The sequence below is a fragment of the Palaemon carinicauda genome, chromosome 4 (genome assembly GCF_036898095.1).
Source record: "Palaemon carinicauda isolate YSFRI2023 chromosome 4, ASM3689809v2, whole genome shotgun sequence".
Taxonomy (NCBI): domain Eukaryota; kingdom Metazoa; phylum Arthropoda; class Malacostraca; order Decapoda; family Palaemonidae; genus Palaemon; species Palaemon carinicauda.
This window is the reverse complement of record NC_090728.1, coordinates 27760635-27778393: the sequence shown is the minus strand read 5'-3', so window position 1 is coordinate 27778393 and position 17759 is coordinate 27760635. Positions and strand designations below refer to the sequence as shown.

At 36.0% G+C, this 17759-nt stretch overlaps 1 protein-coding gene across 4 annotated transcripts in view; it reads right to left on the bottom strand.

Annotated features, from left to right (window-relative positions):
- LOC137639843 (calpain-5-like) overlaps positions 1-17759 on the bottom strand; it is a 257729-nt gene that overhangs the window by 170646 nt on the left and 69324 nt on the right. For all 4 annotated transcript variants that reach the window (XM_068372097.1, XM_068372099.1, XM_068372098.1 and 1 more), the window contains exons 2-4: positions 4872-5114; positions 3701-3795; positions 3291-3422 (exon numbers count right to left, since the gene is read on the bottom strand). In XM_068372097.1, coding sequence (XP_068228198.1) covers positions 3291-3422; positions 3701-3795; positions 4872-4947 — 303 coding nt within the window. In that variant the 5' untranslated portion in view covers positions 4948-5114. The remainder of the gene's footprint in view (positions 1-3290; positions 3423-3700; positions 3796-4871; positions 5115-17759) is intronic.

Genomic DNA, 17759 nt, shown 5'->3' with positions numbered 1-17759 from the left:
TAGAAGATGCCCCCGCGCATACTGAACGTACGTAGATTAAGTACAATACCGTAATAATAATAAATAATGATAATAATACTGTACAGTAATAATAATAATAATAATGATTAATAATAATAACAATAATAATTTTATTAACAACAACAACAATAATAATAATAATAACAATAATAATAAAAATTTACGTACGCTATTTTACGCCTCTCTCTCTCTCTCTCTCTCTCTCTCTCTCTCTCTCTCTCTCTCTCTCTCTCTCTCTCTCTCTCTCTCTCTCTCTCTCGTACGCTTACAGTATTCGAAATGTGATTTTTGCAACAAAGAATATTATTGGATGCAGTACTGTACTACGTACGTATACATACAAAAGATTCATGGAAAAGAAGCACATCCATTACAGTACACACCATTCTAATATGGTATGACTGCATCTGATTTGCGTTTCATGTTCGATTTAATTTTACTACGTACTGAATTATCGTATGATCACATTCTCTTTTCGTGTTTTATTTCTTTCTGTGCTGAATTATATATCATATGTAATGCAATGAACAATCAGTAAGAGCAGATATTACTAATTACAGTATTAATGGAATTACAGGTAACAAAATATCGTATTTGGTTGTCTTCAGATTTCGCGGTATTTTCAAATTTTCCGGAAAATCCGCGATATGTATATATATATGGGTTATGGGAAAACCCCGCGAAGTGGTGAATCCGCGATTGTCGAACCGCGAAGTAGCGAGGGTTCACTATTGTTTTTTACTCTAAGTCCATTGTTTACATCTGAGAGACTGAAGGGGACTTACTGCGCATGCATTTTTCCCATGGATTACGGAGCTTTCTGTACATTTACAATGATGTATTTGTCAGGTGGTTTTTTAAACCAATTAAAAGCTTACAATTACTTCTTCAGTTCCCGGATGTTGTTCAACAGCAGCTATTTTTTTCCCACCTTCGCCTTCAGTTTCAAGTTAACCACCATCTCCTAAAGATGTCTTGAAGAGTGAACATCAATCTATTTCGAAATTTAGTGTACAGTAATTTCTTTTATGTCGCCAATTGATTATAATGGAAATGCTCTCCGTTCAGTATAAAGCTATTGTTACTCATGTGAAATTAAAAAATAACAGTGAAATAAGGCCTCAAAGGTCCAATTGTGACTTAATTTTCAGGGAAGGGCAACACATTTTCTACTGCAAAGCTTTTGTAATGATTGCCAAGTAAACAAAAAAGGCGACGATGTCAATCATAAGGTAAGGAATTAGTTGTGATTAACTTTTTCATAATGGAAGGATTTATTTGTGATTTACTTTATCATAATCTAAGGATTTATTTGGGAAGAGGGGTCTGGGAGGCTTGCCCTCCAGCTAGGGGTTTTGACCTGGGAAGGGGGGTCCGGGGAACTTGCCCCCCCGGCTAGGGGTTGTGACCTGAGAACTACTATGTTAGGTTAGGTGGGTTTGTTAGGTTCTGTACCCTTTTACAAATCTCAAAAGTTAAATAATCACGTTTTGACTTATTTTCAACCATTTACATGAACCATATATTTTTCCAACTGGTCATCTTGGGCTTATTTTGCATTTCTGACCATTATTATTGCTGCAAATCACTCGTTCAAGACATTACCCCCCACCCCAAAACACCAGTTTCCCACTTTGGCCCCATAATTGTCTTTACAAAAGGGGGTCCAAAAACTCATGAACGGGTGGTTTGCCCAGTAAATGTGTAGGAGAGCTCCGCGGAAGATCTTGAAGAATTTAAACACCTACAATTCACTATTATATCATATAGAACGCTTATATAATAGTCAATATATGAGCAGCTTCTATTTAACGAAGATATTCGTGTGTATAGTTATGTTTCACTTGGATTTTTTCTAAGTGTTTGTTTTTGTTTACTGTGTGATGTCTTGGCTAAAATGAGCTGTTTCACCGGCTTACTGCGTATGGCAGACTAGTTCTCAATGCTATTCTAACCAATAACAGGTGTTTTCTTGACGTCACACTGTTTGAAAACCAATCATGGCGGTTTTTACAAATCTAGCCAATGCTGACACTTATTACTTCACTTATCCCTGCTATTTTTCCACCAGTTACCACAGTTTACGTGAAGTTCCGCGGATGAATATTTTTGCACGTCTCGGATCTCCCTTCAAACTGAAAAGCTCATTTTGCTGTGAAGTATGGAGCAATTAGCAGGACCTTCATCCCGTTCCGACTGTGTCACTTGTGGCAATTGCTTTATTTCTTATGGGGATTTTTGTGTACATTATTCAGGGAAAGTTGATTTGCTAATTGCATTTGCTCAACGTCATGGTTCGATTTTGGCAGAGAAAAAGTGCCCTAATTGTGAAAATGTGTGCCGTATAGATTACAACAAATTAGCATTCCGGTGTGATCGTAGTGTGGTTACTCGTGGGAAAAGGAAGAGGAGGTGCAATTTTTTCGTGTCTTGTTTCAAAGGTACATGGTTTGGAAACGCAAAGTTAGATATCGAGACTAATTTGAAGTTTGTGTTCCTTTTTTTGCAAAAGGCGTTTTCATTTGAATTTGTTTCGTTTAGGGGTACAGGGCCCCATAGGCTAGGTTAGGTGGGTGTCTTAGGTTCGGTGGTGCCCTGAAAATTACTGTGGCCTTAAGGGGGGGTCGCAGGGGGGGCGGAGCCCCCCCCCCGGTAGGCCTAGGTAGGGGTACATGGCCCCATAGGCTAGGTTAGGTGGGTGTCTTAGGTTTGGTGGTGCCCTGAAAATTACTGTGGCCTTAAGGGGGGGTCGCAGGGGGGGCGGAGCCCCCCCCCGGTAGGCCTAGGTAGGGGTACATGGCCCCCAGGGTAGGGTAGGTAGTTGTATTAGGTTCGGTAGTGCCCCGAAAAATCACTTTTCTCCTCCTCCCCCCACCCCAAAACCCCGCTTCCCACTGGGGTCCCCCATAATTGTAGTAGTAGGTTTATGCTTACATTTTCTGTGTAAGAGTTAGGTGGTTGTAGGAGGATTATCTCACAGTTTCAAGGTAACTGTAGCTCTAATTTACTGTTTTCTTTCGTTTTCTACTTTTAGAAACTTTTAAATCGAGCGCGGAGGTCTCCTACACAATTACCGTTTGCCCCAATAATCATGGTCAGAAATGCATAAAACACAAGATAGCGAGTAGGAAAAATATATGGTTCATGTATTTGGCTAGAAATTAAAGTATCATATATTTACCATGAAATGTCTCCACTTTTATAGAAAATATATGGTCACATTAAATTAACATGAAATACCATAAGAGAGCAAAGGAGGGCTTACTCACCCTATGCCATAATTCTTTTACACCGGCTAGTGTGGCACATGCTGCAACAAACCAACAGTTACCTAGCTGTCCTTGAGTTACATCGTTTGCACTAACTCCCTCAACAAATAGTCTAGGGTTGTCTACTATCTCCTGAAATGTAGAATTCAACATTACAACAAAGAGATAAAAAATTTATCAAGTTTCAGTAAACCAAAGTGACAAAATATATAGACATGGCTACAATTGGTTATCTCAAATGGGATTTCGATTTTGTCATAAAAATCTCTTGGTTCAATGATTATCTCGAATCTTTCTTGAATTAAAGCAGTTATTTTAGTTGCTACTTCATACCCAAATGGGGTACTATATACAGTTTATTACATTTAATCCTGACTGAAATAAAGGATAATGATAAATGCAATGCTTACATGTGGTCGTTTCCAAGTAACCACGCCTGGTGGCTGTTTTGAGAAGAATAACGTCGAATCATGTGGGGGAAATTTTGGATCGCTGAACTTCTCTCCTAAAAGCAACATAATTATGTCAACTAGAAAACATAAGGATTATACGTGCGTGCTTTGATATCCTGCATATTAAAGTCTACATTGTTATCTCCCCTATATAATAAAGAGCAAATGCCTGACTATATGTGTAATTATATATATATATATATATATATATATATATATATATATATATATATATATATATGTGTGTGTGTGTGTGTGTGTGTCCCGTCACACTCAGTGGCATTGTCAGATGTATAACTATTCGGCCTCTTCCCATCCCACGGGTTGGGGGAGGGGGAGTAGTCATACCCTGGTGTGCTTGTGCGTACATGCATCTATCTAAATATTTAGCCGTCATATTTGACGGGTCACTGTTATGTATTAATAATTCCCAATAAACTTAGTACTTCACATCTATGGTCTACGTGGAATTAAAATCATTATGATTTAACAGCAATAAATTAATTCTACAAGTTATAATTATCATTGATCTGAAACAAAATTCAGATGCAATAACTACATGTGACATTTCAAATTACAAAGGCAGTTCATTACAGCGATGAGATCACTCTATAAAATTGTGGTGACATCACTTCATGTGTTAATATGGTACAATATCACATCTGTGGATAATGTCAAGAATGGATCAAAGCTAAGCCCTGCAACAGTTTCTGAACTCATATCTATTTTTGTTTTAAGTATATGCTCATTCAATTTGAAGATCGATAAATTGTTTTAAAGTTTTAGCACGAAAAAAGTTAATACTGATCACTTGGGAAAAAGTAGCAGTCAATGGAAAATTTTCTTTCTATATAAATACACTACTCTTTATCAATAATATTTCAGATTCACAAATGTTTGTTCAATTAAAAATAGATAACTTAATACATACATAAAAAAAAACTAATCAAATGAGACTTTACTGATAAACTAAAACCATGTTTTAGATTGTGAACGTATCCATTTTCTTCCTGAAATATCAAGAAGACTTGTAGCACTGGAAGAGAATTTAAGGACTAAAACACAACTGTCTTTGAAAATGCGTTAAACTTTCAAAAATAATTTGATAGAGAACTAAAGATGAATTTACCTCTATTGATACACTCCTTCCTGAGCTTGGAATACTTTTGTCCTTGGAATGGAGTGGCATTACTAAAGAGGCCCATTGTGACCCTGATTTACATCTTCTAAATCTTCAACTTCTCTTTCAGTTTCCTCTTTGCAAAGATCACAGGTGTTATACAGGTGTCCTTTATTTCAACTGTGACTTTTAACTGCTCATGCGTTGCTGTCCCAAAATACTCAGTTCCACTAGATTTTGTTCTTTGTTCCTCTGAAATGATAAAATTCAACGATTAATCGAATATATCATAAACACATTGCCAGTAGTAAGAACTCACAACACCAAAACCAGTTTCAACTTCTGCACCAGTATATGGCACCTGTGGCATTGAACATTAGAATTATAGTGTTGTACTGTACTCTGACAACAGGTTAATTATCATTCATTGTAAGCTATGTACTCAAATGTGATATCGATGGCTGGTAAAACACAATGGATTCCTGATTTATGCCAGGTATTCATACCTCAGGTACTGTAACGGCATTCTTAAAATATATTTGGGATATTTAGTTCCACTTATGATGTGCGATTTGGCAGTCAATAAGGTCAGACTTCATGAAATAAAATCTGTACCTATGGCGACGATGAAGGATAACAAATTTGTAACACATTATATACACAAACATATATATATATATATATATATATATATATATATATATATATATATATACACACACACAAAACTAGTCTCTATGCCATTTTATGCACAAATTTCTCGAAATACAAGAATTTGAGGCCAGCCTTATCCCTGTAGAAAAAAAAAATTAAAAAATAGAAAAATAAAAGAAGAAAATAAATATTGAGAGATGATCCTTTCCTCTCTATAAAATAATCTAAAGGCGTAGGCCTACCTCTACTTCGGATTCGCTCAAACCACTGTCTATAACCATCATTTTTCCATCATACAAATATAAGATCATTATTTCACCAAGGTCCATGAGTACTGATGATAACATATCAACATTTAGTGTCTTTTTTTTTTGTCTTTTCTAGTTGTTTTTATTCCAAAATAGTCAGGTAAAAAGCAAATAGCGCAAACCACATGAAGACAAAACACTCCTTAAGGATTCATTAATCTTCACAAGATTCACTTATTTTGTCATTTCCTGTTCACATGCCTCTAAGGACCTATTTTAAGACCACCATTAAAGATGGCGTGTCTGGTAAAATCAATTACTATCAATAACAATTCTCTCTCTCTCTCTCTCTCTCTCTCTCTCTCTCTCTCTCTCTCTCTCTCTCTCTCTCTCTCTCTCTCTCTCTCTTTATATATATATATATATATATATATATATATATATATATATATATATATATGAAAAATTAATTTGAAACATATCTACCGCAAAAATTAACAAATTAATAAAATGACATTAAACCAATTTATCATGAAAACTGACACATGTATCCGGATAGCGAAAGCCAAACTCTTGAATAGCAAGAAATAAGAGATAATACAAAACTCCGTGCTATGGAGGGTCATGATTCCTAATCATTTGATCTAGAGTTATACAAACGATTAATACTACTATGAATACGAATACACTTCCAGGAACATAACAATCAGCCATACATATCACACACACTTCCTTTCTCTTCATTGACAAAGAAGAGGAAGATAATAAACGTGCCTGTCACCAGCCGGAAATAAAAGAGGAGGTTTTAACGAAATATCCTTTTTTGAATTAGACGTTAATAAATCTTACGGAAGTGATTTAGTGTAAAAAAAAAATGAACAAATTATCACGGCTTAATGGTGTGGCTGTATGCATAAGGTTAACCTCTCTGCAACGCTAATATCATCTAAAAACCATATTCGGAATAAATGCGACAAGCTGTGACTCGGTGGACGTTACGTGAGAGGAGGGACTCGTAAAACCTCTAAGGAAATACTCGAGAAATGAAGGAAGATCACTTCTTCACTTCAACAAAGGAGCTTCTGTCTCAACTATCAATGTGCATTTGACTTGAAGGTTCATGGAGTTCGAACACGGTGGTTCCAAGTCAAGTAGGATAACTGTTGCGTGCACTTAAAGGTTAAAAGCCCGTTTATGAATAGCTGAGGCAAGGGGCAGTGACGATGCCCTAGCTAGCAGGACAATGCCCTATGACTGGCCATATATACATGTGATCAGAGTCCAAGTCCTCTCTCGACCCAAGCTAGGACCAGGGAGAGCCAAGGAATGACTCCTGGTGACTCAGCAGATAGACCTATAGGCTCCCCCAAAACCCCCATCCTTAGGTCACAAGGTTAGTGGTTGCAGACACTGTAAGAAACTATCTAGCTTCAGAGGGACTCGAACCCCAGTCCGGCAATCACCAGGCAGTGGCGCTTCGAATTGGCAACCACAGCCCTTAAATCAATATCCAACATACAGAAAAACCTTTTAAGTTTTCTTTCTCACTGAGAGAGAGAGAGAGAGAGAGAGAGAGAGAGAGAGAGAGAGAGAGAGAGAGAGAGAGAGAGAGAGATCTATAACGTTTAAAACGCTTACAGAAGCCTAAAATTACTGCCAGATCTTTACTCTCTCACACACACACGAGAGAGAGAGAGAGAGAGAGAGAGAGAGAGAGAGAGAGAGAGAGAGAGAGAGAGAGAGAGAGATAATTTTCGTGGAGCTATCCCTCCCGGTAAATTGCAGTTCCTTAGTAAGCAATCATGGGTATAGAACAAATTATTGAGTAATAGATGTAGTATTAATTTGATGATTTCTCTAGATGGTAAAATGCGGACTTGAGTTGCTAGTATGGATTTTATTCAAACATTAATCGATTATTTTTTGTCTGTTCTGTGCGTATTACCTGGCTTTGCTCTAAACATTTAACAATCGATAAACAAACAATAAAATCAAAACGGAGACGAAGGAGAACACGACGAAAACGGCATGAAATTTATACACGGGTAACTGACTTCGATAAAACCATTATAGTCATGATGAAGGAGATAGGGGGTTATAAAAGAAAATCAATTTTGGGGCCTAAAACCAACAACGGTCATTCGTCCTTCCTTTCCCAGAGAAAGGGAGACAGTCCACGAATATCCCAAGTCATGCGGTGACACACAACATTTGTAAAATCGTTATCTTCATTGTAAATCAATAAATGATTAAATAACTATACGAATAATAACGTATTTAAGTTTCCTTTAGGTTAACTATTTGACATTCAGTACTTCCATAAAAACTTTGTTTAGGCAAAACGAAAAACTGTTAAGTCGTGTAATATATAAATGGCGATTTTAAATATTTCCTGAAATGGTCGAGAAGTTGAAATCTTAGATTTTTGACGAATAAATGGAACAAATGAAAAATCTTGAAGTGCAGAAATGTTTATATCCTAGAATTTTTTTTTTTTTTTTTTTTTTGTTACAAAATTTATTCGGTGCACGTCTGTTTCACATTCAAAGCTAACATTTTGAGACCCGATGATGACTACTGCAGAACAATGTAGCCAGTAAGGGGGCCGGCAGGAATTCCAATATATGAGGATATAGGAAAAAAAAAACGCAAAATCCAGAAAAAAAAAAAAATCAGAGCTTCGTATGGCAAAGGAGAATGCGCATACGAAATATTTTGTCAAAATTCCTCTTACGTTCATAATTACAGGGTAATTAGTAAAAGTAACTCAATAAACCATAAACATTGTTCCCTACAAGAAAATGCAGTATTTCTTCTGCTTTCGTATTTTTTAAATTTTTTTTCTTTTTAAATTATACTGACATACATGGTACGCGCACCTTAAAGCACAAAATAACAGTCAGCAACCAATTTCGATTTTTTTTATAGCTTTTACATTAATTTCATAGTTTAGAGAGAATATGGAATCTGGAGATTCTTCAATCCTGCTCATGAGAAGTCTGGTAGATTTCGTCTCCCTACTTCAAGATCATCACTCATCTGAGGGAAGATGCGCACGCACGCACGCACGCACGCACGCACGCACACACACACACACACACACACACTAACAGATGACGGGAGGAGTTTTCTGTTTCCTATCAAATAATCAATCATAGGATGAAAAGCAAAATATTTAACATTTCCAAATAGACCATTTTTACTGGGTTTCTCAAGCATCGACTGCCTCTAAACAATATTTCTGGTTTACTCTACATTTTAATTTGAACATATACATTTATTTAAAACTGGCGTCTAGAAAAAGATAAGCAGCCCATAAACCTATGAATGTGTGTGTGTTCCTATTATCATTCCCGTGACTAATGCTAAAACTTGCGACAGTGAGCCAACTCATGAAATGTTTTTCTATGCGCTGTTGCAAAGGCTTATGGTACCTCAAACCCTGAAACTGAACCTGAATTGCAGTATAAATAATAGAATATATCAATGAATGATGTTTTTGGTCCCTCTTTCTTTAGTCACTACACATCTGCATCAATCGATCATTATATTTCTCTAAAAATAAACGGTGAAATACGTTAAAAGTATAATCAATAGATGTGATTGAAAACTAATAAAAGTTGTGTGTTTGTGAGAGAAATAAATTTTGTTTATACACCTTCTATCTTTTACCCTCATGTACCTAAGTCCGACTTAACCGATAACCGGTTAGAAATACGATGAAGACTTCATTCATTCAGGCAATATCTTTTACCAGGAAGAGAAACCTCATCAATCAGCTGAATCAGATCCTGGCATTCCAGAGAGGAAATTAATGCTGAGAGGTTCCCTCATGTTAAATCAATCAGTGTGACTTGATATTTATTAATAGCCCACATGTTGGGATACTACCGCTGGTGAGGTATTGGTTTCTTTGACTGACAATATAGTATACAGTAGATCCCTCTCTAGTTACGGCTCATTTTTCCTTTGCCTCTGCATACACCGAATAGTGTGGCATATTCTTTCCACATTCTCCTCTGTCCTTATACACCTGACAACGCTGAGGTTACCAAACACTTCTTCTTCGATCAAGGGGTTAACTACTCCACTGTAATTGTTCTATGGCTACATTCCTCTTGGTATGGTAGATGACACTCTTTAGATGTGGTAAGCAGCTGCTCTAGGAGGACACTAAAAAATTAAACCATTGTTCTCTAGTCTTGGGTAGTGCCATAGCATTTGCACCATGATCTTCCACTGTTTTGGGGTAGAGTTCTCTTGCTTGAGGGTACACTCGGCCACACTATTTTATCTTTATTTCCTTCCTCTGTTCTTTTTAAGTTTTTATAGTTTATACATGAAAGATCTTTTCTAATGTTGTTACTGTTCTTTATCTTATTTTAATTATTCATTAACATTCTTGCAGTTTATTTATTTCCTTGTTTCCTTTCCTCGCTGGGCTATTTTTTCCCGTTGGAGCCCTTGGACTTATAGCATCCTGCATTTCCAACTAGGGTTAAAACTTAGCTTGTAATAATAATAATAATAATAATAATAATAATAATAATAATAGTTTTGGGTAACCCCATAGCCTCTGTACCTTGGTCTTCCACTGTCTTGGGTTACAGTTCTCTAGCCTAAGGACACACTCTGGCACATTATTCTGTCTGTTTCCTTGTTTCCTTTCCTCACTGGGCTATTTTCCCTGTTGGAGCCCATGGGTTTATAGAATCTTGCTTTTCCAGCCAGGGTTGTAGCTTACCTAGTTATAATAGTAACTAGAACGGGCACTCATTAGAGCGCATATCTTCACCACCGCCACTTATGTCACCAAGAAAAACTGGTGATGCTGTGGGTTTTTGAGCCCAAAACAATCGATCATCTAAAGTCGGATAACAATGGCTACGTAGTGACAAAACTCGCACTTTCTGTAAGTTCTTTTACCTTTGACCCCAAACCGCTAACAAGGGTAATCACATCACTATATCACAAGCTAGGCAATTGTATTATGCACATTTTGGCATTAGTTTCATGCAAATCAGATAAAAATTGGCCACATGGCAAAAATATGTTTTTGACCTTTTCGTGGCATTGGCCTTGACTTTCGACCCAATTGCTCCCAAATATAATCAAATTGTCATTGAATCATGGCTAATCATCCCATCAAATTTCATGAGATTCGGTCAAATAGTTTTGAGTTATGCAAATCACAAACACACATAGACATACAAACAAATAAATATGCATGCCTATTAAAATATAACCTTCGCAACGAATTGGGCGAAGGTAATGATAATGCGTCATTCCTGATTAACTTATTCACTGCAATGGATAAATAATTGAATAACACCCGCTTATTAGATGAGGAAAAATTATATCTTAAAAAATATTAGATAAATCCTTAGGAACTCTGGTCATTACGATATCAAGAAAAAAATGAATGTAAAAGATTTTCCATTTTTTTTTTTAAGATAATTTGAAAAACAAAAACCATACATATGAATATCTATAAACCCTGTCATCAAAGGAGACAACAATATAAATGACACAAAACCGCTGTTGGAAACAGATCCTAAGACAGTTTGAATCCACCATAAAGAGATTCAAGCGCTATCAAAAGTGAGATTCAATACGTCACTATACGGATGGGAAATTTAGGGTTCTTTATTAGAGTATAGAACAACATCCAATTACTTTTGAAAGAGAACCTAATATTATGAATGGCAGGACCAGCGTTTAAAACAAGTACTACCTAGAATAAAGAACTCCTTGGAAGACTGCCATGGGCAACGGGAAACAAATAATGAAAGATGTGGTGGAAGGAAGAACATCGGACACAACTATACTCAATTTTTTTTAATGAGACGCATTTGCACCGGATCGCAGCGGTGCCCTTTTAGCTCGTGAAAGTTTCCTGATCGCCGATTGGGTAGAATTATCTTGTTCAACCAATCAGCGATCAGGAAACTTTTCTGAGCTAAAAGGGCACCCTTGCGAGTCGGTGCAAATCTGCCTCACTAAAAAGAATTGACTATAGGTTAGTCACTACCTAAGAATCGAACATAAAATTTCGGTACCCAAGGCGAATTAAGGAAACATATGGGAACGTTGCAATGCACATAGCTGCGGCACGAAACAAAGGGTTTTATTCCCATAATAAATATATAACTATGGTGTTTCTTATTCTACTTTAGTATATAGTATCCATAAAATAATTGTTACTTATTAAACTTTATTATGCCGCTTTATATGGAAGGTTAATCTTGTCACACGGGGAGTATCAACAACTACTATGCGGAGTTGCCAGATAGCTCCGACTGTATCAACGTCTATATAAATAATAAAGAGGAAATAATTTGCCAACGCGAAACATCTGCGGAGGCTTTTGTACACCTGCAGTAATATTACATCACCTACCGAAACAGTCTTATACAAAAAGGATGCTATCTTTAATCAAGTCACTGTGCATGCTGACGAGAAGGCTTGTCCAATATTAACTTGAAAAAATAAACAAAAAGGGATAAAAAATAAGATAAATATAATAAAAAATCAGTTTTCTAGCCTAACTGGTTACTTGGACCAAGGGAAAACCAACAAAATGAACATAAGCTTCCACCGAGGTCACATAATTTCCTTCAACGCGACAAGAAAATTACGCTAATTATAAGATTACGATGATCCCTTTACAAATAAAATAATCACGCTCAGAACATTTTCACCAGAATAATGGATTTTTTAAAATATATTCTTTTCATTGCTTGAGAATTATTATTGATGCTGCATTATTCGAGGTTTCGAGTTTTCTTCCTGCTGTAAATGATTGCTTGTTATTATTATTATTATTATTATCATCATCATCATCGTCGTCATCATCATTATTATTGTTATTATTATTATTATTATTATTATTATTATTATTATTATTATTATTATTATTATTAGCTAAGCTAACAACACTAGTTAGAAAAGCATGATGCTAGTAGCCCAAGGGCTAAAACAAGGACAAATATCACAGTGAAGAAAGGAAATAAGGAAATAAATAAACGACATAAGAAGCAATGAAAAATTAAAATAAAATATTCTAAAAACATTAACATTACAATAGATATTTGATATATAAACTATAAAAGGACTTATGTAAGCCTCAACATAAAAACATTTGTTCCGAGTTTGAACTTTTGAAGTTCTACTGATTTAACTACCCGATTACGAAAGCATTTGCAAGTTCGTCTTTATTTACGTGTTATAATTTTCGCTCTCCCAGTTATACGGGGTTTTACATTAGCGGAGGTTTAAGTTAAAAGTTTGCAGAAGTTTATTTGGTTAGTTAAATGCTCATTCATTAGGCATAATATCATGTGTAAACAGCAACGCCAATTACGAAGCCCAACCATTGTTCAATGCGATTAAGGTAGTTACTAGAATGGTCTGCATCGTTGCTATTATTTCGAAAACCAAACATGAAGATATCCTTTCTTTAAAATTACAGGATCTTGATTCAGGTCAAAATTCCGAGTTAACCTTTAAAATTAAGATTTATAAAATCATTTATTAGTTTACACGTAATCCTTTAACAGTCATTCAAACGAATGCTTAACTTCTTTGCCAATAAGAATAATTGAGTAATAATAATAATAATAATAATAATAATAATAATAATAATAATAATAATAATAATAATAATAATAATTGCATAACAACAACAACAACAACAACAACAACAATAATAATAATAATAATAATAATAATAATAATTCAAATGAGCCTATAGAAAATAAAGTACTCTAGATGTTATCATAGACAGACAACCCCAAACCCTATCAACTTAAAGAGTTTATCATTTATAGAATTTCAGTTGAGAATATAATACCAATGCGGAAAAAATAAAAGAATAATTTTTTTTTGAAAAAAAGTAGATGTTAGAAACCAATAATAACCATAAAACATTTACTTACAAATACGATATAGTCATATTTAAGTTTCGTGTATATCTGTATAAATTCTAGTGTACACGACCCGTCAAAGATGACAGCTAAATATTTAGATGAATATGTACACACGCACGCGCACAGATTCGACTCTTCTCACCCTCTCTCCACTTCCTAACTACAACATGACAATTGTGGTTTCCGAGTAGTGTGGCTCTCGGGGTACCCCCTCTCACCAGTGTATGACTACTCACTCTCCCCCTTACTGGAGGGACTGGGAGAGACTTTTAGTTATACGTCTGACAATGCCGCTCAGCGTTACCGGAAGGAAACGGTATATATATATATATATATATATATATATATATATATATATATATATATATATATATATATCCAGGCATTTCCCTTTTATTATATAGGGGAGATAGTGGGCGGTATTCATAAAGAAAAGGATATGCTTATACTTGCAAAATATGAAGGCAATCCTTCTACTTGTATTCATAAACATTTCAAGCAAAAGCTTCTACTTTTAGAGCAAAAGCATATCCTTATAATCACATAAAAGTAAATGGTTATACATAAAGAAGACCCTTTACTTCATGTAAAGAGTATATCCTTCACAAAAGCTGAGTCTGGTCAGTAGCAGACTGCAGTTCGAAGAGAAAGGTTGTTCTGTCCGATTCTCAGCACGATGGCAGATTTTGTGGATGTGAGGCATGTTAAACAATACTTGCCCCGTTTACCCACACTTGATCGTGATTTCAAGATGTTATTCCGTTTTGAAGAACAAAATGTACAGTGGCTTGCGGACAGATATCTTGTCCACACCTGGAATCTCGATGAAATATCAAGGTTAAGCCATAACTTGGTGATATGCATTTTACATTTGCTTTTGCATGTATAAACAGTTGGGAGAATACGAAGGCTGCTGTATTTAGGGATGTATGTATGTACAAACAGTATATATGTATGTATATATATTATATATGTTATATATATGTATATATTATATATATGTATATGTATGTATATATATGTCTGTGTATATATATATATGTATATATACATCGTATAAATATTCATATATACACAGAATATTCAAATACTGCAAAAGCTTATATACATGCATGTATATACACATATATAAACTATATATATATATATATATATATATATATATATATATATATATATATATATATATATATATCGATTCGTACGAGAAATAGATTGTTCTAAATCCCAAACCAAAAATAATTTAGTTGAAATCAACTATTTCAATTCGGTTTGCTTTAAACCTCCATTACCCTTCGCCCTTCGTCCGGGTACCTTAAAGTTTCCTTCAAACTGCAAAGTTGAGCATTTAGCGTCTTCAAAACTTTTCAACTCAAATCCATAAATCAAATTACGTAGTTTATTATTATTATTATTATTATTATTATTATTATTATTATTATTATTATTGTTGTTGTTGTTGTTGTTATAAAACAAGAATGGAATTTTTCGCGAGTCCTAAAAGAATTCGGAAGAAAATCTTCTCGGATTTCCAAATGGCTTCAGAAGAAATAGCCATTGACTTAGCATGGAATTCTGAATACCTCCAGAACGGAATCTCAGAACGGTATCGGAAGAAAACTTCCCGGATTTCCAAATGGCTTCAGAAAAAATAGCCATAGACTTAGCATGGAATTCTGAATGCCTCCAGAACGGAATCTCAGAACGGTTTCGGAAGAAAACTTTCCCGAATTTCCAAAAGTCTTCAAAGGGCATAGCTGTATACTCGACATGGATTTCTGAATGACTCCAGAACTGAAATTTCCAGGAGCATTCCTGAACAACTCCTCACCGAGCTTCAAATGACTTCTGAAGACCTGATCTTCATTTTTTTCAAACGTAGCCTGCAAGACCTTACATGATCTGTATGTAGCTGGCGAAATCTAACCAAGGAATTGCGCGTCAATAAGAGTAAGAAGAAATGAGTTGATGACTGGGAGAAGGATTTCACTTAACTCACAGAGATCGCGTTCTGGCGGAATAGGAAGCTGCCAGTAAGAATTATGTGTTACGTCTTTGGAACACCATCAACTACAGATGGTTTTGGTTGCTGTCGAAGTTGCCGATCGTTCGTTTTATATCGCCCGACCAATAGAAAGACACGGGATCTTCCGTTGGGAGCTGAGCTTTGAAGATCATAATGTATGCGCTTTGAAGGATCCTTTGCTTGGGCTTTTGCAACGATGTCTTGTTAAAGGAGACTCTTAGAAAAAGTACGAGGCTTTGTATCGGTGCAAAAACGGATTGCGGGGAATGAGGATGGAGGCAAAATGGTTCAACTGAACGGTGAGTGACGTGTAGTTCTTCAACAGGATTGTCCCAAAATTCGCCATTGAAGTAAGGACATATCCAGACGACATTGGTAAATACATCATGTTGCTCGTCATTTACTTTTGCATGATAATGTATGCGGAGAAATCGATAGTATTCATCTCTTTACTCATTGCCCAGATAGGTAAAGAATAAATGCCTTCGATTTCCCTGAGGAATCTGACGAAGTGAGGACTCAGGCACTGAAATCTCTTTTGAAATCTAGAAGGACACTGACGAACTAAGGAAAAGAGACAATGAAATCTCGAAAGAAACAGATAATCTAATGAAAGAAGATCTTGAAAACTAGAAGACAGGAGAGAACAGCGAAGAGGAGCCTATAATGCCAGAGGTAAGACACCTAAAAATAGAGAGCCTCTAATGCTAAAAGTATGGAACCTAGAAATATATGTCAAAGAACTTCCAATGCTAGAAGTGTGGGAGCTAAAGAGAGAGGTCAAAGAACTTCTAATGTTAGAGGTAAGGGAGCTGAAAAGAGGTCAAAGAACTTCTAATGCAAGGGGTGTGGGAGCTAAAAAGAGGTCAAAGAACTTCTAATGCAAGGGGTGGGGGAGCTGAAAAGAGGTCAAAGAACTTCTAATGCTGGAGGTGTGGGAGCTAAAAAGAAGTCAAAGAACTTCCAATGCTAGAGGTGTGGGAGCTAAAAAGAGGTAAAAAAAACTCCTAATGCTAGAGATGTGGGAGCTAAAAAGAGGTCAAAGAACTTCTAATGCTAGAGGTGTGGGAGCTAAAAAGAAGCCAAAGAACTTCTAATGCTAGAGGTGTGGGAGCTAAAAAGAGGCCAAAGAACTTCTAATGCAAGGGGTGGGGGAGCTAAAAAGAGGTCAAAGAACTTCTAATGCAAGGGGTGGGGGAGCTACAAAGAGGTCAAAGAACTTCTAATGCAAGGGGTGGGGCAGCTAAAATGAGGTCAAAGAACTTCTAATGCAAGGGGTGGGGCAGCTAAAAAGAGGTCAAAGAACTTCTAATGCAAGGGGTGGGGCAGCTAAAAAGAGGTCAAAGCACTTCTAATGCAAGGGGTGGGGCAGCTAAAAAGAGGTCAAAGAACTTCTAATGCAAGGGGTGGGGCAGCTAAAAAGAGGTCAAAGAACTTCTAATGCAAGGGGTGGGGCAGCTAAAAAGAGGTCAAAGAACTTCTAATGCAAGGGGTGGGGGAGCTAAAAAGAGGTCAAAGAACTTCTATTGCAAGGGGTGGGGGAATAGATGCCGCCAGCGAGGCTTTGGCCCTTTGGGGAAGGCCCGGCAGCGTCTGTGTTCTTTCTGATGCGTAAACTTAATTAAATACAAGTAAAAACAGGGTATAAATACGTATTATAAATACTAAACTCTTTCTTATCTTGACAGTACAAATGAAATCTTACAAGTTCCAACATGTAACTAAGTGCTCCCGAAACACGAGTCAACCTTTTACTTCTGCTTGGAAGATATCCTCGCAAGTAAAAGGTAATCATTATGAATATGGAAAGAAAGATTATCTTATACTTCTACCTTTTGCTTCAGAGAATTACCTTGTACTTCTACCTTATGCTTACAAGGATATCCTTCATTTATATGAATACCTCCCAGTAATTCAATCATACAAATCGATTAAAAACCGAAACGTATCTGTGTAATTTCGTTCAAGAAATTTAAGAACAAGGAATCTTCAGTTAGCAGCCATTAAAAATAATACAAAATAAAAAAAAGAATATGGTGAA